We start from the raw sequence: 21,759 nt of genomic DNA on the forward strand, positions 1-21,759 counted from the left end.
ATGCCCTTTCCGTTGTTTTTCCATTTTAGCAACCATAATTATCCAATTTGTAGAAGTGTATGTTGCACTTTTACGTGTAAATCAATGACAATTGATTCTGCAGTCATGATGATTGAGGCTAGATGTGTACAGGGAGCACTCTATTCATGTTCTGCTGCAAGTAATTTATGCTCCTGGATACCCCCATATAGTCTAGCGTCAGCTTAACTAGTTTCACAGCCCATGAAAGATGAAGTCATAGGACATTTTGAAAGTGTTGAATGCTCTTAAGCTATTGCTTTTCAGTAGCAAATGCAGCATGCTACGAGGAATACTGTGTGTACTGACAGCCAGTAAATTGCCACAATACTATATGGTTAAGGATGGCTGGGTAGGTGAGGCATGGGTGACATAGAATTTTTTCAGTCTCCTAACATGTATCTAACACTGTCATGTAAATCTTACATTAAAATTTGAGGCTAAATTCTTAGAAATGCATTTCTTACATTCCTTATATTTTCTTGATTTCCTCTTTCCCTAAATTCTTTCCTAGGTTCACTGTTTTGTATTTCATAGTTAATTGTTGAGATCTAAGGATAGTAATCATCTTCTTCTTTTTTGAATCCACAATCAAGTAAGCTATAGATAGTGGAATCATATGGGTGAGAGCTAAAGATAAACTTTAAACTTCTAAAGCTGGACAAGAGTATGTGAACAAGATATGTAGCCACCATTAGTCTTCCACCACACCTTATTATAGTGTGAGTTTTGCACAGCCTGGAACTGAATGACGTATATTCCTTAGAACAACCTGAATTTTAACAAAGGGGAAGGAGCTAGATATATGTGCCCAAGCCAGCTTCTAAGAGGTGAACTGGAGACCTTGAACAGAAAGTGCTGTTTCAATTGAAATACAAGTGGAAAATAACACAGACATAGTGTGAACAAATAGATCCCCAAAGAGAAGCTCATTTTTTTTTTCCCCAAAAAGCACAGAGACATCACTCCTTACTTTTTAGGAAAGAACAAAGAAAATTGGAGATAGTACAAAAAGTTACTCAACAATACTCAAGGAAATTGCTCAACTTAAGATAATGAAAAAAAAGTGGGGAGAGGACAGTGGTTCTTTTCATCATCATATAGAACACTAGTGAAAACAACTTAAAAGTCTAAGATTTTAGGCATATGCATAGAAAAAGGGTTCAAGTAAATATGTCAAATTTTAATTTCTCAGAGTATTATAAAGATTTTAAAAACTGCTTCCTTTGTTCATAAATTCAGCAATTAACTAGGAAAAGACACAACAAAGTATAAAACAGTAGTAGGGGGCAGGGAGCAGGAAAGCAATCTACATGTAGTTTCTATAATTTGAATGCCTCAGCAATGTTCATATATTGATTTCATTAGTTGTTTTGTTTTGTTTTTGTACTACTGGGAATTGAAACCAGCTTGACGCATGCTAGGCAACTGCTTTGCCACTGAGCTGCATCCTCAGCCCTCATATATTTATTTTGTTAATAATTGAATTGTCAATTGCTACTTTTGAAATAATCATCTTTTTACAAATGACTTAATGATAGAATTACCTTCATTAGATCATTGGGGAGTATAAATGATGATACTTAAATTTCACAAAAATATGTTTCCCAAATGTATTATTCACTAAGAGTGCTCCAAGAAAATACTTATATAACAACCTATATTGAGATATAGTTTACAAAGCTTCTTATTGACAAAAATGGAATTAATGTAGTAGAATGTAGTAACATTAATATTCCTGACTGATTCATTTTTGTCTGTGATTGTACTCAAAAACAGCATGCAGTTTTCAGAGAATTACAATGTAAATACTTACTCTATTAAAAATAATTTGTAAAATTAATGTTACATTTATATTCCCTAATTAAGTTTTTGTAAGCCTTATTTCTCTATAAGCATGAAAATGTATGTATAATTTCACACACACACATATACATATATTTGCAAACACATGTTAAATTCAGCTGTATGTTCTCTAAAGTTAAAATTTTAATTATTATTAAAGTGGATTTTCAAGAAAGCTGAAATGCATCATGAAAATTTAAAACAATTAAATGGCAAAAACTCTGTGTTTGAATATATTCTTATGTCTTAGATGAAAGAAAATTTAACAGTAGGAAGACAAAGGTTTTGTTTGCCTCCATTTTTTTTTTTTCTAGTAAATCAACCAACTGGACTAATGAATGGCTTATTTTATGCCAAAAATAAGAAATCATCCTTTTTCCTCTTATTAGTAAACTTGTATTATTTTTGTTACCAATTCCCACCATATATATAAAATGTTCCATTGGATATTCAGAAGGAACAAGGATTTAGCCCTCTTCTTTTTCTTCAAGTTGCTGCTTCTATAAGAATGAAGAGTTAATCAACAAGTGATAAGCAGGATTCCTTTTCTATTAATATTTCTTCTAGTGTATTTAATCCATGTGGAGGAATGATTGTCTTTAGAGATCAAATTTATTTTTGGATTATATTTATTTTAAAATGATTTTGTTCTTTGATCAAGCCAGATTACTGAGCACACCCATGCACACACAAAAGATTAAAAAAAAAAAAAAAAAAAAAAAAACACTTTTAGGAAAAAGAAGAAAAAAATACAAGGATAATGAGCTTTTATAACATGTATTGAGGTGGGGGTCTTGGTAGATTTCCAGAGCTCATTTAGAACCTTCAAAATGACACCACCATTTTATTGAATGGCTTTTGGCCAGACACAGGTGGCAGAGCTTTCCAGGGCACATGCATTTGCCAGCTGGCATTTCTGCCTGTGATTGCCTTGCTCTAATAGAGGTCATTGGGCTTCTCTGCTCTGGTGTGGTAATGGGCCTATTGCCATCCTTTAATTAAAGGCAGAGGAAAGGGAAGCTGCCCCTTAGCAGGGTGTTTGCCAGCTGGCTCCTTGTGCTGAGTCCCTCCCCTCGCTACATGTGAACAGTGTTTGCTAAGCAGCTGGGGAATGTAGCTCATTTGCTCAGCTGGGGCAGGAAGGCAGCAAAAGCCAATGCCCTAACCAGGGATTTGGAAGCCTGGTAATTGTGGGTGTTGAAGAGGTATATACAGAATTTGTGAGGTGAAGAAAATTATAACATAAGAGTATTTTAAAGGAGTGAAATAGAAAGAAATTTTGGAAGATATTTAGATCATTAATAACATGTATTCATTGGTCTTGATCTCTTAGATATATGTTTTGCTCAATTCTTTTTAATAGTTGCATTCAGCTAACTCAGCAAGACAATGAATAATTATACTCTAGATAAGGAACAATTGAGATATAATGTTAATAATTAAATAATGCCAGAATGTTGTCTTTTTGTGAAATTTGAATTGCGTCTCACATTATTTCACAGAGTAGCATTTCAGTATTCTTGTAATTCTGTTTCCCTTTTTCCAAAACTAATAATTCCAAAATTTTTTTACAAAATGTACTCACTATACCTTTAATAGTAAGGATTTACAACCATGCAAGCTTTTAAAATTTGTTTTGATTTTTTTCTTTTGCAGCAGAAGAATTTACCATCGTTTTATGTGTTAAGAATACCCAAATTAAGTTAAAAATTCTATGATATTGTGGAGATTATACTTGGTGCTATGTGTTTTATTTCTATAATATCTCCTCCCAGTTATCTTGATAAATAGTTTCATCACCACTGTAAAGAAGAAAAAATGGCTCCAGAGTTGGTACCCACATTTGCAAATACACTTGTTATGACTGAATTTCTAACACTGTTATGTCTGCACTTTTAAAAATTCTTCCCATTATATGTGCTAACATTGTGTGTAAAATCCATAATTATATCAAATTTATAAAAAATCCCACATTACTTTTGGCTAGATTTTTTTCCCAAGTTAAATTCCCTTTTATCAATTGGAAATGATATCAATAACCAGATATTTAATCATTTCTTACTGAAAGCTACTATTTTAATCATAACCAAGCTGGGACGTAAATATTAAACTGAATAATATTGAGAATTAGTACACAATATTATCAGGTTTAGTGAGTCAAGAATATGAGTATTCTCAGAACAATCAGTAACTAAGATAGGTCATAAAAGCTATTTACAATATTTCAAAGGAACACATCAAGAAATCATCTGCTTTTTACTGCTCTCATCCTAGCATGTAGAAGGGACAACAGAGCTCATAAGAGAAAGAAGATCAATAAATGTTTGTTGATGAAAAAATGAAAATTCGAGGTACAGTTTTTCAGGATTTTGTAGGATTTACCTATTTGAAATTCCTTGCAAAATTGAAATAAAATTTCCTAAGCCTTTAAAAGACTAGACACTTAAATTAATCTATGCGTTAAAAAAGTAAAATTAGCCATGTGTCTAGTATGAACTCAAAAACCTATTTCAATGAGAAATTAGACCATTCTTATTTAGAGAGTAATTTGGGTATACTTAATTCTGAGATATTTAATATGCTTAAACATATTAAATAAGGAACGGTAAATTGCTTAATAATAAAAAGGTCCTAAGTCATTTACTTTAGGTAGTATTGGTGGTGGTATAGAAAGTGGCTAGAAGTCAACTTTGGCATACTGAATTATGAAAAAAAGAGAAAACATTTAAAACAATAATTATGAAAATTAAAAATGTTTTTTGGTTTATTATGTGTTTTCACACATATTATGTGTTTCGTTCTTACAACATTTATGTGAGAAAACTCGAGCAAAAATTCCTACCCCAAGTTGTACAGATAAATAAACTTGATGATAAAAGTAAAAATTAACCTGCTATATTTTAGCCAGTGATTTCAACATCTACTCTAAAGCCAATGAGTAACCTCAGAGAGCTTTGGAAGGTTAGCATAGACTTCTGTGAGTAGCCCAAATTGGGACAGTTTACTTTAAGTTTCCAAACTTGTTTTTCCAGTCATTTCTTTACTGCTCTATCTCCATTCAGTATTTTCCATACCCCTTGCATACAATAAGAATTTTTAAAAGGAAAATAAAAAGTATTTTTTTATTTGAGTGTTCTCCTTAATGCTAACTGTTTAGGCAGAGTGAATTGAAATAAAAATTCTCCGTTACAGTACTAATTTCTCCCCTAAGCTCTAAATATAATTAAAAATTTAATTCACTGACGTTTTAAAGCTTAAGACTAAACATATATGAAATACTGTCAGTTTTCCTCTATGAAGAGGCAACATGTTAGATACATTCCAATAATACATTTTGAGAAAAATCAGCATACATTAATAATAATAAAATAAAGTCTGGAAATAATCTCCTGCAAAATTGCCTTTTAAGATTTTTAAAAATTTGTTTCTGTCAAGGGCATGAGCATATATTATGGATGAGTAGAAAGCATGTTACTTTCAAAACCTCAAGTTCCAACAACATTGTAAGATCATATTTATATATATAACACAGTGAGGGTGTATGAGATTTTTCCAAAATAGGTTTGAGCTAATAGAAAGTTCATTGGTTTCTAGTTCATTTCTAATATACATTTCTAAGTTTTGTCATTAGTAATTCATATGTTGAATTTTTTATTGTATGTACATGTGCAATCCAAGGACCAAGAGACCAGCTACACAATTATCAAATCGAAAGAGACCACTATTACTGCAGAGGGCTTGAAACCAGCTTCAGTGTATGTCTTCCAAATTCGAGCACGTACAGCAGCAGGCTATGGTGTCTTCAGTCGAAGATTTGAGTTTGAAACCATCCCAGTGTGTAAGTCATTTTAATTACTGTCAACTCATGTCTCTGTAATGGTTAACAGAAAAGAGTCAGTGGATCAATACCCTCCCTGGGCACTCTGTCAGTTTCACTCTCCTTCCCTCTCTCCCAGGCGTGACCCCTTCAGGTAGGAAGCATCTGTCATGCTGTTATGGTAGGTCAGCAGGTTAACACTTGGGGTCCTGCTCCTCATTGCATTTAGTCCTTTGGGACATGGTATATCAGGAAATCCTTAAGAAATGTTTAAAGCTTGCATCTAAAGACTTTGTTTCCACTGCTGCCATACTTTATTGAATTATTGCCATTTACTTTTTACATGTTTTGTTGAACTATGCTACTTTAGTTTAAGAAAAGAAAATTCCTCAGCTTTCTTGATGTTGAATTTGGCAAGAAAATGGTGCTCTCAGTAACCTATCTGCTTTCTTAAAAATATATTTATTAAATATTTTGCAGTATCTTAGAGTGGAGAATCTGGAAATGTTTCCCAAATTCACTTTGGTATTCTTTTATTTTCCCACAAAATTGCATATTTTTTTCCTTTTAACTTCAACAAAAAATAGAGATTACTAATTTATCCTAAAGATAAAAGCAAGATTGGAAAAAATGAATAACTTTACCTTTTTATAGATGAAAGAATGAATACTATTAAAATTTCATTTTGAAGAAAATAACATACAGGAATGCTGCAAAATGTCAAGAGTGTATATATATATACTTTTTAAAGCCAAATTATGTAAAAATTAGTGATTTTAAAATGAAGAAGATAAAAATGAGAATTTAGTTATTGGTTTGCTTTTATAATTATTAAATGATTATTAAAGTAAATATTCATAACATTTAGAAAATCAAGATATACTTCTAATAAATATGTTTAACTAAATTATGAAGAAAGAATTTTTTCAATAGTGTAAATGGAAGAGAATAATGTCATGAAAAAATTATCAATGAGGCAGGTATATTGGTGCATGTCTGTAATCCTAGTGGCTGGGGAGGCTGAGGCAGGAGGATTGCAAGTTCAAAGCCAGCCTCAGCAACTTAGCAAAGTGCTAAGTGACTTAGCAAGACCCCATCTCAAATTAAATGAAATAAATAAAAGAGCTGGGGTTATGGCTCAGTGGTTAAGTATCCCTGGGTTTACTTCCCCAGTTCCAATAAATAAATGAACAAATAAATAAAATAAAAATTATAAACTATTTTTTTCTATGCAAAAGAATATTCCATGACTGATATCTAGTTAAAATCACTGAAATTTGAATCTCCAGTGCTTAACTTCCAGAAAAGTTTCTCAATAGACTTTGTAATAATATTACCTTCAATGTAAAATAGATTTTTGATGAAAAAAAGACATGCTATATAAGATGGCCATCCTAATAAGCCTTCATTTTTTTAAGGTATCAATACTAATGCACACTTGCTTATGTAGTCTCCCAATTCTGGGTACAAAACTATATATAATATCAAAACATGCTTGAATGCTTTGATAACTATACACATGAAAAATTCATTTTATATTAAATTCTACTCAGTTGTAGATGTCGCCATGTTCATGAAGTAGTTTTTCTTCTGACTTTTCAATTTTCTACCCTGTACTTTTTTTTTTATTAAATACTCATTTCCAGGCATGCCAACATTGATCAATCAGAGCACTAAGAGAACTAATATACATTCAGGTCAGTTATACTTTTACAGAGTCTCACCTGAGGTCATAGGCTTTTCAAATTTTTTCTAAATCCTCTCTAGAGAAAAAGAAATATCATGCAAATATTTTTCCCACAAAAGTAGAATTTAATGTTATTGTTAATAAATAATGACAATGTTTTAGGGCTGACTGCCTCACAGCTTGTAGTATAAATTCTAACTTTTACTTGAGTTTGTGTTCATATATGTAAGCATTTGGAGGCATTTCTATTTTGTAGAAAGTATGTATTATGTATCATTCTCATTTGATCTTTACATGAGAATTCTTTCTATATAATTCAACACAACTGTATAAGCGTCTATTACATAATAAGATCTCTTGGGTTCCAGAGAAATCAACATGAGTAATACACAGGAACTACCCCTGAAAGTACAAAAATATAGTCTGTTTAAGAGAAAAAATATTTGCTTCAAACCCCATTTTAGAATAATTTTGTTTATTGGTTAAAATTATTTTCACGGCTTCCTATATATCAAAATTCTTTTTGCTCAAAGTATTGAGAGTGATTCAAATACTTGTAAGGTACATGGCCCCTTCTTTCTCACAGTTTGTAGTTTGTTGATAATCAGAGAAAATGCATGATAATTAAAACAATAATTCCATTTAGAATTTCTATAACATTTGTGTTATATGCCTTTCACTTCACAATAATTATTGTAGTCTTTTGTGAAATTGTGATAATTATTTTATTGTGCATCATTTACTTAATATCATAAATTAATTTTAACATATTATTTTCCCTCCCCCAAAAGTTCTCCAAATCTCCAAAGCAAGGATTATAATTTCTTAAATGCTCTTATATTTTTCCCCTTAAGTTTATCAGTGATTTTCACTTGGTGTTGAAATTTAAGAATACTGGCTTTAAAGAGTTATTATTAATAAAGAAAATCTATTTCAAAATCTTTCAAATAAGGACAGAATATTATTTCAAAATTACTTTAAAAAGAATTTTTAATTAACTAATTCATAATAAAATGCTGACATGTTATTCATTTGGTTATATTTAAAAATTTACTACAGGTCTTTATAAAACTTGACTTCTTTATTTACTACAGGTGAAACTGTTATGAAGACTTTTCTCTTTTATCCATTTATCTTCTAAGTAAAAAATATGGGTCTAAACCCAAGTGTAAATAGTGGTAAAAACAAGACTGCAAATATATTTATTTTATATGAGAATTTGGGATAGGAAATCTCCACTCATTTTTTTTCTTTCCCAAACTTTAGTTATTATCCATATGCTTAACAGTAGTGACCAAGAGAACACACACCTATCCCCACTTACACACCAACAAATAAACTTTCTATGAATGATACCAGTCAGCTAAAATAGTTAATTCATTTTTTCAGTTTTTTTTTAACTTGTCTTAAAACTTTGAAATTCTCACTAAATCTTAATCTCTACTTGCCCAAGATTTACTAATCTCATTTTTGTTTGTTGTGTAGTTTTAATGTAACACTTTCTTCTATCTGTTTTTTATCTATTGAACTCAAATCCGTTTAATCCAAATGCCGAAACAATGCTATTATGATTTTATTTGAAATTTTCTTGAGGTAAGTGTAGATTCAAATTCAATTGCATGCAATCATACTTAGAACTTATTAAGCACGTTGTTATTTTCTCCCCATGGTAACTTCTTGCAAAACTATAATGTAGAATCAATACCAAGAGATTCGCATTGATACTATCCACAGATATCAATCACATTATTTTGTTTTTTTTTTCACTCACATTATTTTGGACTTCTTTGTATAGAAGTGTTTGTGGACATGTGTATTTTCAGTTCTATGCAATGTGGTCCTTTGTGTGAGTTCATGAATCTATCAAAATACTGAACCAATGCACACATGTTGGAAATCCTTCTTGTTGACCTTTTAAAACCATATCCACTTCTTTCAGGAACAACTCTATTCCATTAAAACAAACAAACAAACAAACATGGAATCCATTAATCTGTCCTCCATTTCTAACATTTTTGCTATTTTAAAAAATTTTTTTGAATGGAATTATACAGCATGTGACTTTTAGTTTGGAATCTTTTTTCCCCCACTCAGAATAATTCTCTAGCAATAAATACAGGTTGATGTATGCTTTCAATTTGTTAATTTTGATTGCATAGTGATATTCTGTGGTATATATGCACCATCTCTTGAAGAACATCTGACTGATTCCTGTATTTGCTTTTGCAATCAACATTTGTGAACAACTATGAGCATTTGTGTATATATTTTGGTGTAGAAATAAATTTTCATTCTCCTGGGCTAAATCCCAAAAGTATAATCACTGGTTCTATTATGATAATTATATGTTTAGTTTTACAAGAAATTGCTGAACTCTTTTCCAGAGTAACTATATTATTGTGTATTCCTATGAGCTACAGAAGTCATTCAGTTCCTCCACATCTTCATCAGCATTTGATGTATTCATTTTTATATATATATTTATTTTTTAGTTGTGGTTGAATAAAATACTTCTATTTTATTTGTTTACTTTTATGTGGTGTTGAGGATCGAACCCAGGGCCTCTTACATGCTAGGCAAGTGCTCTACCATGGAGCCCCAGCCCCAGCCCCCGCCTCCATGTATTCTTTTGCTAGTCATTTTGAATAGGTAGATGGTGTATCTTATTGTGATTTTCATTTGAATTTTTCTGATAGCTAATGCTATTCAACATCTTTTCATGTGCTTATTTACCTGTCATACTGTTTTAAAGTTTTCCACTGACTCCAGAACTCATACTATTTGTCAAAATCATAATTTTGTTCAGTTTTTTCTGATGAAGAAAGTGAGTAGATAATAATGCTGTGAGAAAAAATACTCAAATTCTCAGCTCAGTCTTCAAAAGCATTTATAATCTGGCTCTCAAAAGTTTGTTCAGTTTTAATGATTAATTGTTCCAATATGTACATTAGGCATTATATAAGTTTACAACCAGGAACTAGGAAGCAATGCAAAGTAAAAAATGTGATTTCTCAACATACTACACCTGAAAGTTCCTAGGAATAATGAGAGTAAATAATGATTTAAAAAGTGACATTTACTAAAATATATTAATTTTTATAACTGATAGACATTTTAGTATAGTATGTTGCATTACTTCAAACTTTGCTTCTCGGTGTTTTCAAAATATTCCTCAGCTCTTTTTTCAATATTACATCAGCAACTGACTAATTTTTAACAAATATACATAAGTAAATGGGAAACAAGAATGCCTAAATATTCATATTTTTAAAGAATATAAATTTAACAATATGTTAAAATGGAAATCATGGCTCATATTAGACCTAATTTTTTCCCAGCACCAAATAAGTGTAAAGAAATTGACAGCCCTGTAAATTCTATCTTTTCATCTTAGTTAAATTAAGAATGGTAATATTAATGCCCTCAGAGCAAACAAAATCCTGATGAATTTTTTTCTATTAGAAAGCTCATAACTTAATCATTACAAGTGAAATTTTCAATAATTAAGAATTACCAAAGAACTTAGAAAATTATTAATTAAAAAATTAACAAATTAAAATGTATTTTTAAAATTATTCATCTTTTTAATTGCATATTATACAAAAAATCTGATTTCAGTGTAAATTAGATAAAAACATAGAAATACTTATAAAATTAAGCATTAATTAGAATTACTCAATACTTTCACAAAATGTATTGATTTAAACATTTGAAAATTTTGGCATAATATTAGTTATTATAATGTATGACATTTTCACATACATAAGTGTATTTTAACCCATTGTTAAATTAGCTCTTATTTAATAATTAGCTCTTGAATAATGACATTTATTAAAAATAAATCATTTGACACTACCAGGAACCTTGTTTGCAAATTTAATACTTTTCTTAGTTTCAGGTTTCCCCATTTTCATCTCTACTTCTGATTAATCATGCCTTCTTCTTTTAGAACCATATCTGTGAGGGTTACCAAATTGTCACATTGAGGCCAGAAATATTTCTTGTCATCAGGTTAGAAGGGCTTTTGAATGCTAGACTGAATTTTGGAATGTGCTTCCATAGGTACTAGGAATCTGAAAATATCTTGGTCAGGGAAACATAATCAAAGTTATGTTTTTTGATATTTAATATACATACAGAGGAGAGAAAAAATACTACAAACACTCTTACAAGATTTTAAACATATAGATTTGAATCAAAGAAATTAATAATTAGATAAAATAAAGTGATACATGAGGTACATCGAAAGGAATGTAAAAAAGTTTGGTTATTAAAGGACAAGTAAAGGTTAAGAAAGAATTAATATAGTTAAACTAGAAAGAGATCAAATCAGTTGGTTTATTGTTTTGATTCATGTCTTATTTGTTGATGTGTTTTTGTTAATGCCTGTGGGGCTGGACTTAGTATACGCCTTAATATTAAACATTATTCTTATGTGGCAGTAAATACAAATGAGGGGGAAAGGTGAAAAGTAGAGCAATGCTTTAGAGAGAAATAAGCATTGGAGTTACGAATTTTTCATGTCACCTGATACCTGGAGCAAAGAAGTATCTATGAAAGGGAGTGAGAAAGAGAAGCAGGGAGAGAAAAAGATAGAGGTGAGAAGGATCAGGAATGAGTCTTCAGCAAGTTCACTCACTTGGAAGATGGGAGTGAGAATGTAGAATCAACAAAAATTACAAAGCAGTGCTTCAAAGGGGCAAAACCAACCATCTTGTCAAATGCCATAGGCAGCAAGAAGAATACTGATTCTACAATGAAATATATATGTTACATAGAGTAAAATTTCTTATTACAATACTGTGTAAGGTAAAATGAGCACTAATTGAGTTTAGCAACTATCATGTAAAAAACAATAAATAAACCTCAAAGGCAGAAGAAAAGTTGCACAGAGAATTTAATAACTTGACTTTCACAAGATCAGGCTTATTCCATATAACCCAGTTAAGATGCTGACAAATAGGAAATAATAAGAATGGTAAATAAAGCAGGAGATAATAAATGGAAATCACATTCACTGTGTATTTAAGGCTGTCAGTAAAGCATTATGCTAAGTGTTTTCTATTATTATTTCTAATCTTAGCGGAAAGATAATGATCCAGAAAAAAATATTTTTATTTGAAGATTAAGGAATGAAGCTTTAGAAGATAAAATAACTTCCTTGGCCTATATGTCCATTAAATGTTGGACATTTTTTTTTCAAATTCAGGTTGAGCATCAAAATATTTACATAAAATAATTTACTTTTTCCTTTTAAATGGAGATAATTCTCAGGCTAGTAAGTTGTAAAGAAATAGTCTATAATGGAAAAAATAGCCTCACCTGAAGGAAAGTCTTTAAAGAACCAAGATCTTTGGAGAGAAAGAAGTAGTTAGGTAAAGCAGAACAAGATGACAGACACATTGATGGTTAATGCTAGATGACCGGAACACTCTATTGTATAAAGTGTGGCCTTTAAAAATGCACAAAGTGGGAATGGATTAACACACTGAGAAAATAAGAAATACTATCATTGTGGAGGTGATTTTATTTGGAAATTAAAGAATGAATAAAGGGCATTCAAGCAGCAGTTTCAACCCATTCAAAGTAATATTGAACTTATATAACATTGAACCAAGTCTGCATGGTTTTCTTTAGATTGGTGTCCTCTATGGGGGTGGAGGGAGAAGGTGGTGAGTGAAGAAATAGGTAACTGAGAATAGCAATTGTAGAAATAATCCAATGTTAGAAATTAATAGAGTAAATCCTGGGTGATGGGATAATTTTTCCTTACCCTGTTTATACTACACCACAATAACCAAGTTATTTATTAGAAATCTCAGCATCAGAGAACAGGAGAAATCCAGGTAAAGAGATATAGAATTGAAACTATTATCACCAGAAGAAAAGAGAAAGTAAAGACATAGACTTATTTTCTAAATAGCAGATATAACAACTAGCAGTTGATAATATTTGGCTCTGAAGATTGGTCCAAAATGGTGTCTATATAGATCAGGACAAAAAAAGAGATAAGAATGTGAATGTCAAATAAAAATTATTTTTTTATATCCATTCTTTTTCAAAAAGTGATGTAAATGATATAATGAATAGTATAGGTTTCTTAAAGTTTAAAATTTCTGCCTTCATAATTTTCAAAAAATAACCCTACTCATAAAATATACTTCATGATTATATTCTGGTTGAAATTATGTTGTTAAAATTATATTTTTAATATTGGTGTTTTATTTAACTTTGATGAGGTTATAGTCACATTATTTGGATTTTCAGAGAAAAAAAGAATAATCTAATCAGATTTTTTTTTCTAGAGAACAGTGGCATCAAACTCTAGAAATGTCAAATTGCATATATTAATACCGTCCTATTTAGATTAAGGTGTTAAAAGTTATTGAAGATGTTCCATTTTATCTTGTAAATTTTAGGTCCCTCAATGAATTCTATGCAAACAATATACATTCATTTTTTATGATGACAAGGAAATAGTCAGTGGCTTAGTAATGCTTTTGAATTTCTATTTGGAGAGTAAATATTTTCTCCTGAAGATGCCTTTTCAATTACAGATTTTTGAGAAGGGACATTATGGGGAAATCTTGGCCAAGGGTGTGTGAATTGCTTAAGCCATGAATTGATCACTGACTATTAAGTAGGTCTTACTTTGAATACATATGATCACTTTAACCACAAGCTTCCTTTTCTGTGTCTCCTATCAGCAGTTGCAGCCTCCAGTGATCAAAGCCAGATTCCTATAATTGCTGTGTCTGTGACAGTGGGAGTCATTTTGTTGGCAGTGGTTATCGGCTTCCTTCTCAGTGGAAGGTAAGATAGGAAGCTGTGATTCTGAACTTTTGCAGCTGATCTCTTCCTTACCTTGATCTGACCATTTGGCTGTTAGGCACATCCCAACACAAATCAGGCAGCAGTACATAGGTAAATAACTTCAATGTATGATGTATTTCTTAGGCCTTGTCTTGTCCATATTAGTGCTAATTTTTAAGCACACAATTTCTCTTTTTTAGGTATATTGTCTTCATAGGAGTAGTATTATCTTGTTATTGCTTCTTCCAGTATTAATGAATCTCTATCTGTTCTTCAAATATAGATTTTTTTTTTAATTCTGAAATTTTTTTCCCTTTCAAAAGTGTATGTCTTTGCCTGTTTCAATTAGGGTTTCGGAAGATCTATGACTGTTCCTCAGAGATTTTTGAGGAATAGGGTTACTAATTCTATAAAGCAGATATTCTGGCAAATAAGCATTTGGCAAAATTTCTGAACATTTTCAGCGACTACTTTTCTTTTCAGCTTCTGCAGGATTTCAACTTGTGTACGTCAATCGTGTTATATACTGACTTGGAGTGAATTGCATTGAGTGTTGTATTAAGAGATACATGAAATACATTTTTCATTTTGAAATAAAAGAGGTAGATTCCAACAGGAAGTTTTCTAGAGGTACTTCCTGATTTTGGACTAAGTATAATCAACCTTCCTTAAAAATAAAATATAAATAAGTAAATAAATAATAAGTAGGCTCTATTCCTATAACAAACATTTTTATTTTTCCATCTTTTTCATGCAGGCTATTTTTTTAGGAAAAGATACTCAGTAGTGAGAGCTGTCCATTTGAAAATTTATTTTGGTATTGTATTTGATCATTTTAGAAAAGTTGTTGAAAGTCTTTATGGAAATATTTAAACCTTACAAAAATGTGCAAACCTAGTAATACTAGAAGGTCAACAAAAAAAGTCAGAAAATCAGCTTTTCATATTGATTTTGTTACTGTTCTCCTCATATACCATTTATTCTCTATAAGCTGTTCAACTCACAAAAATACAGAATTAAGCATTTTTCAATATACTGTAACCTGTGTCCTAAAAAGATTTATGACTATATTCTTAAAACCAGGGAAAACACTTTGTCTTCATAATATTGCTAGTCCCCTTGAACTTGCTTTTTCTTTGTATCTGAAAATTCTATTTTTTTTCTAGTCTTTGTTCATTTAAGTGTTCAAAGTTTTCTAAAGACTATATGTTGTAATCCATTACTTACTTTTAATGTTAGAAAAGTAATTTATGCATTTTCAGAACTTCTAAGAGGGAGTCAACTTGTGTTCTGTTAAGAACAGATAAGCCCAGCCAAGCCCAACCCTGGGCTCTCTTTTGTCCCTCTTATCCTCCCTCTGAAGATACCTGAGGAGAATTCCTAACTAGTGTCCTTCATTTCTGGAAAATAAGCAGAGTTACCCTTTTTTTTGAATGGGTAATTATTTTTTAAACTATTTTTTTGAAAGGATAACAAGTTTCACCAAAACAAAAACAAAAACATAATCAAATAAATCAAATGCACTTGTTTTACATAGAATATTTTGCATGAAATTTCCAGTACTTAATCTTAGATGCATAGGAGACTAAGGCAAGAGGATCACAAGCTAAGGTTCAATCTGGGCAACTTGGCTGGATCATCTCAAAATAAAAATAAAAAAGTGCTGGGAATACGGCTCAGTGACAGAGTGTTTCCCTAGCATGAATGAGGCTCTGGGTTTGATCCTCAATAACAAAGAAAAAAAATTACTGTGTTGTATTGTATGTACATTTTTGGATTTTAAGGAGAAGTTGTGGTATGATAGACATGTCTGTGCTATTGTAGTTACTTTTCATGGAAAATTGTATTATATACATACACTTATTCCAAACCTCAATGATATGGTTCTTTGAGGACTTTCCCAGTTTCACTTAAGGTAATGAACTGGAATTTTTGTCTGGACATACTCGTAGCCACCTTGTACTACCTAGATTTTTCTCAATTAACTCAGTTAACATTTATCAAATAAAAGGATTTCTCAATTAATTCAGTTAACATTTATCAAATAAAAGGAAAACTAAATGAAAATATGTCCAAAACCTAATACAAATTTGGGAAACCTGAGTTCTAGCAAATTATTGACAACTTCCTTCCCTATTGAAGGTATAAGGTTGTGGAATTATTTATGTTTCTTCCTCTCTCTCCTAAATCATGACTGATAAACATACATACGTATAAAAATAATGACATGAAGACTATCTTCTTTGTTTGAAATATCCACTTTTAGTCTCTCGAATAAGATAACATAATCAGGTATTTGCCTCTAAGTAATATATTTTTAATTAAAAATAATCTGATTTTTCATTTGTAATATAAATAACTTATTTTCATTGTAATATATAGAAAAAACTGATATCACTTTTATGTTACATTCATTGACAATTTATAGCACCATTTGAGCCCACAGAAGATATTTCTTGAAAATGCATATTCACTGACAACTTGTATCTTTATTCAGACCAAAGAAATAATAATTGTAGGCTATTATAGCTTGAATAATGTAGAACTAATCTATTTCAAAGAAAAAAATCAACTTTATAAAATTCTAAAATATACTCAAGGATGAAAAATAAATAAAATTTAGAGATTTTTCTAATCTTTTTTAGGCTTAAGATGATTGTGTTTAAGTGCTTAGGGAATCTTCCTACCTAGATGCAGTTCAATACAACATAGACAAGTATTAATCTTGATAAAGAATGTCTAATTTTGAAAAATAGCAAAGTGATCATCCCTTTTAAAGTTTTAAGTCTTGCTTAAACTCACTTTTGGTAGAGTTCAAAATTTTCTTTTCACAACTTTCTTTCCCATTAATTTTTAATTTTTTTTCATGAGATTGCAAAATTATTTGACAAAGCCTCAACAAACTATGTCTAATCACCCTAGGATGATTACAAATTAAACCTCTTGATACGTTCAGCATGTTGTAATTGTTCTTTGATCTTTCTCTTTTATTGGTATTGACCTTGAACATTGGTAAGTTTCTTATATCCTAATTTGGTGGGTTTTTGTCCTTTTAGACACACTATTATATATATATATACATATGCATATCTGTATATATGTATATAATTTGTTTAGTCAACCAGTTTTTTTTAGATTCTCATCTCCTCAGTCTTCTAATTAAATTTTTGAAAGAGGGTTTTGCTGTATCTTCCCCTTTCTTTTTATTTCCTTCAATTAGATTTACTTTTTTTCTTTGTGTTTGTATATCAAGCTGAAGGTTTACATTCTGAATATTGATTACTAGATGTTCCTTATTCTAACATAAAACTCATATTAAAAGGAATTAGAAAATACAAAAATTAAAACACCTTCTAGTGTAGGGAAGAGCTTTCTTCCTTGAAACTTACTTGATATAGACTTTATGGGATTAAACATTTTCTAATATTGTGTTTCTGATCCCTTATTTATCCTGTTTGTGAATTTCATTATACCCTAAGAAAATTTCAAAGTTTGATCTTTGTTTTCAATTAATTTCACAGATATACTCAGAGGCAAAATACACACAGATTACACACATGTACTCCCACCTATGTTTGTCTATGCTCTTGCACATAAACAGCAAACACTTCAAGATTTTTCTAATCTTCAAATTGGAAACAACAACAATAAAACAAACAAACAAACAAGAAACAGCTTATGAAGTGGAGAAAGAAGGATTTCTTTTTATTGGTTGTCCTTAGACATGATTTTAAGACTTCTGTTGTGTGATTTTTATGCTATGATATTTCCAACACAATAACTTTAGCCTGGAAGGTGGCTTAGTGCCTATAAAAATATTATTCTGTAGGCAAATAATTTTCCCTTGTTTGTCCTAGTCATGTTCAGATCCTGTACTTGGACTTAAACTGCTAACTCCTATCTCCCTCTGTTTCCCATTCAATAATAGAAAATCATTCCATTGAAATATCTCATAGTTTCCTGGGGCAAAAATTCATCAGAAGCCCACAGACATTGTATTTGGAGATTATGTCAACCATGTCAGAAATTGTTTTAAACAAGTAGTTTTATACAAAACATTGATTCCTTTTTTTATTACTTGAATATAATGTTAACATTTTGTCTTTTAAAATTATTTCAAGTCCATTGAATTAAAACATCTTGTTATTTCAAGTTCTTTCAATTAAAATAGATGTAAGTGGCATGTTCTTCACAATCATCCATTACCCAGATTTATTGAGCACCTATTATATATGAACACCTAAATAAAACTTGTGCACTGAGAATAAAAAAGTAATGTCCTTTCCTCAAAATGGAATTTTATTGTATTGTAATTTTATTGTAGTAGCTTTATGTGTTGAAGGAATTTCAAAGAACACAATTAAATGGGGCTAATGAAAAGAATTTTTCAATAAAATTGGAGTAATTCTCTTTATGGTAACATTTTTTCAATTTTGTCCAAAATTATGGTCTGCTCTACTTTGAGAAATATTTGATTTCTGATTATATACCTTGAAGAGCTTGCATTTTAAAGAAAAAAAACAATGGTTTGAGAGTAAAATTTCTTGGCCAAGGAAATATTTTTTAAGTTCATTTGAACCTGAATAAAATAATTATTCAGGTGTTTTGAATGCTTAATTAGGCAAATACCAGAGCTCTGCCTCCATCTGATAGTAAAGTATCACACTTTCTTAAGCAAGTGCTTTTTAAAGGGAATAAATTATTCCTAAACCTTCAGAGAATCTCCTTTAATGCAAGTGGCAGGGTAATAATGTTAACAATAATAAGTATAGTCTAACATCAATTATGCATGACCTACTACAAGGTACTGTTCTAAGGGTTTTACATATATTTCACAACTATGCCATGGCTCAGTACTCTATTTCTGTCTCCGATTTATAGCTGACAAAATTATCTTTTTGCTCTTCCTTGATTATTTTAAGTAAGGTCCTAATTTACCATCCCCGCCTTAGCTATTCCTGCTGCCTAACTCCTTTGCCCAAGAGAACCACAGGACTCCCTCCTTGTTTTGTTCCTCTGCTCAGTCTCATCCTGTCCGTTGCACTCACTAAAATTATTATTCATGATTCCCTCCTTTGCACACCACAATTTTTTTTTCATATCTTTTGCTAGTTTTTGGTCTGAATCCTCACTAGAATATAAGATACAATATGTCAAGGCAGAAGCTTGTATCTCTGCTTCTGCCCCCATCTCTCCCACCTTGAGAAAGTATGTAGAACTTACAGGTAGTTGTTGGGGGTCTGGGACTTGGATCAAGCTCTGACTTTAGGGACTTTGCTCTTTACTATTATATTTTCACTGACTTGTAATCTACTTGTGAATTCAAACTTTCCATGTAAAATATCTGATTCTCTACTGCTAAATAAAAGAGTATTCACCTTTAAAAAACTTTTAGACTGGTAAGAAATGAATAAATTATAACTTAAAATTAATGTCAAGTGGTATTTTGACACTATAAGAAATGAAAACTACATTTGGTCTTGGTGAATCTCCCTTCACATTTTACGAGAAGAGGATACATGGTAAATTGTATTCTAAGTCACACATATTAGATGTCACCAACTCCATAACACTTGTGATTTTCTAGAGGCTGGTTAATTTCACTTCTGCATACGCCTGAAACTCCATCCCCTGCACCCCCCATCCCATCCACCTACTCCCTCCTGCCACCACCACACACACACACTCAGCCCTACCACAGGGATGATAGGTGTGAGTTCCAGTAAGTGTCCAGTGGCAGCATGGCTGGAGGAGTGAAGCTGGGCACAAGCCTCTGGATGATGTGCTTCTCACTGCTTCTCCAGCATTATCACTGTGTTTTTAACTTAGGTTTATTTTTTTGCAAATGACAGAAGACAAATTCAAAATGGCTCAATCTGAAAGAGAATGATAGAACAAGTAGCTGAATAGTTCGAGAGATTAAAAAAAAATTAAAAGTACAGTCACTGATAGATCTAGGTGCCAATCACTGATAGATCTAGGTGCCTGCTGTGTAATTGGAACTAGCTTCCTGGCATTTCTCAGTACTTAAACCTTGCCCACATGTCAAGACCCATAAAACTATTACTTCTAACCTAAAGCCTTCCTCAATACCTTTAGTCAAAGCATTTTCTCCTTCCACTAAAGTCTTAGAACAATATCAGTATTCCTCATAGAATTTTTAACATTTTCAACCACAAATTACTGGGCTTTTCATAAATATCTTCTTCCTTCTGTCCACCAGTAAGTACTTAGAGGATAAAAACTTCTGTGGCTCTCCTACAAAACCTAATTGAATGAATATTTCATATTACCAAATTAAAGATGAACTGTGCATCAATTTCCATTTGACATGATTTGTTCATTTTTTCTTATTAATCTTTTTTCTATTAATGTAAAATTGAAAAACTTTGGAATTGTTAACATAAGCATACTAGGTTCTCCCACCCCAATATATGTATTCTTCCTAAATAGTAATACATCATGTAGTCACAAAATAAATTTCTTGATTTCAATAAGTATAGGAGTTTAGAAATCTTCCTTAGCTTATGATGTTCTTTGTTTGACATGTAGACATTCTAAAACATGTTTCACCTAATGTTACCAAACAGCAGTGGCTTTTATAAATACTGATGTAAGTAGAAATATTTGTGTTTTTTTTACTGATTCTCTTCATTTGAAAAGTACCATAAATACACTGATGTATTTAACTTCAGTAACTCAGCAAGAATTATGTAGTTTCTGAACTTGATAAGTTTTAGTAAGAAAATATGTTCTATGAAAAGATTTTATGGTAGTATTTTATTTTAAAATAATAATAAATATTGATAATCACACAGCAAATCACTGGGTTTAGAAAAGAGCTCATTAAAAATAAATCTCAGTGGTTTATGAATTAGCAATAGATGTGACTTTAGAAAACTGTAATAAATCCAGACGTGTGTATTGATTTGAAATTTGAGAGTTGTTATCCCGTCTATTTTCTCATGATTACATGCTTTTTTCTTCAAAGGCTCGGAATCAAAAATAATTAGAGAGCAGATCATAATTTATTAATGACTGGCAAGTGGGGATCAGGGCAAAGTAATGCCAGGAAGGCTAGGAGCATAGCAACAACTAATTGCCCACTGTGGGAAGCAAACCATCCTAGGAAACAGAACCTAAGAGGGTTACTGGCTCAATTGCTCAAGACTATTGAATATCCCACCTGCAATTTCTCACAGATCAAACATATATCATCTCTGTAACTCTCAGGAATTATATTGAGGCCAACATTTCACAGGAAAAATTTGTATGGTACAGGAGACAATAGGCAATCAATATCATTGATGTGCAAAGATGCAAATTATTTTAGTAAAAATATCTAGAGACTCATAGATTTCAACTAGTACAAAACAAACTGCAAGTGAAAAGCCTAAACCACAAGAACAAAATACACTTTTTATCTAAACCTCTATTTGCCCAAAGCTCCTTTTCTAAAAGAATGTGATCCCCATCTGAAATAGAGAGCAGGCAAGCATGCCAGAAGATGCTGGGCTCTGGCAAAAGACCTGCCAGGTTTCTGGGAATTTCATTACATCTCTTGGAGGCCACAATTTCA

General features: G+C 31.2%; 1 protein-coding gene across 11 annotated transcripts in view; it reads left to right on the forward strand.

Moving 5' to 3' along the window:
- The window catches only part of Epha5 (EPH receptor A5), a 322,596-nt gene that overhangs the window by 236,035 nt on the left and 64,802 nt on the right, over positions 1-21,759 (forward strand). For 6 of the 11 annotated variants that reach the window (XM_026395020.2, XM_026395022.2, XM_077803091.1 and 3 more), the window contains 2 exons: positions 5,542-5,701; positions 14,075-14,180. In XM_026395020.2, coding sequence (XP_026250805.1) covers positions 5,542-5,701; positions 14,075-14,180 — 266 coding nt within the window. The remainder of the gene's footprint in view (positions 1-5,541; positions 5,702-14,074; positions 14,181-21,759) is intronic. The other 5 variants (XM_026395021.2, XM_026395023.2, XM_077803093.1 and 2 more) reach the window with 1 other exon arrangement.

The sequence above is a fragment of the Urocitellus parryii genome, chromosome 10, assembly GCF_045843805.1.
Source record: "Urocitellus parryii isolate mUroPar1 chromosome 10, mUroPar1.hap1, whole genome shotgun sequence".
In the NCBI taxonomy this organism is placed as follows: Eukaryota; Metazoa; Chordata; class Mammalia; order Rodentia; family Sciuridae; genus Urocitellus; species Urocitellus parryii.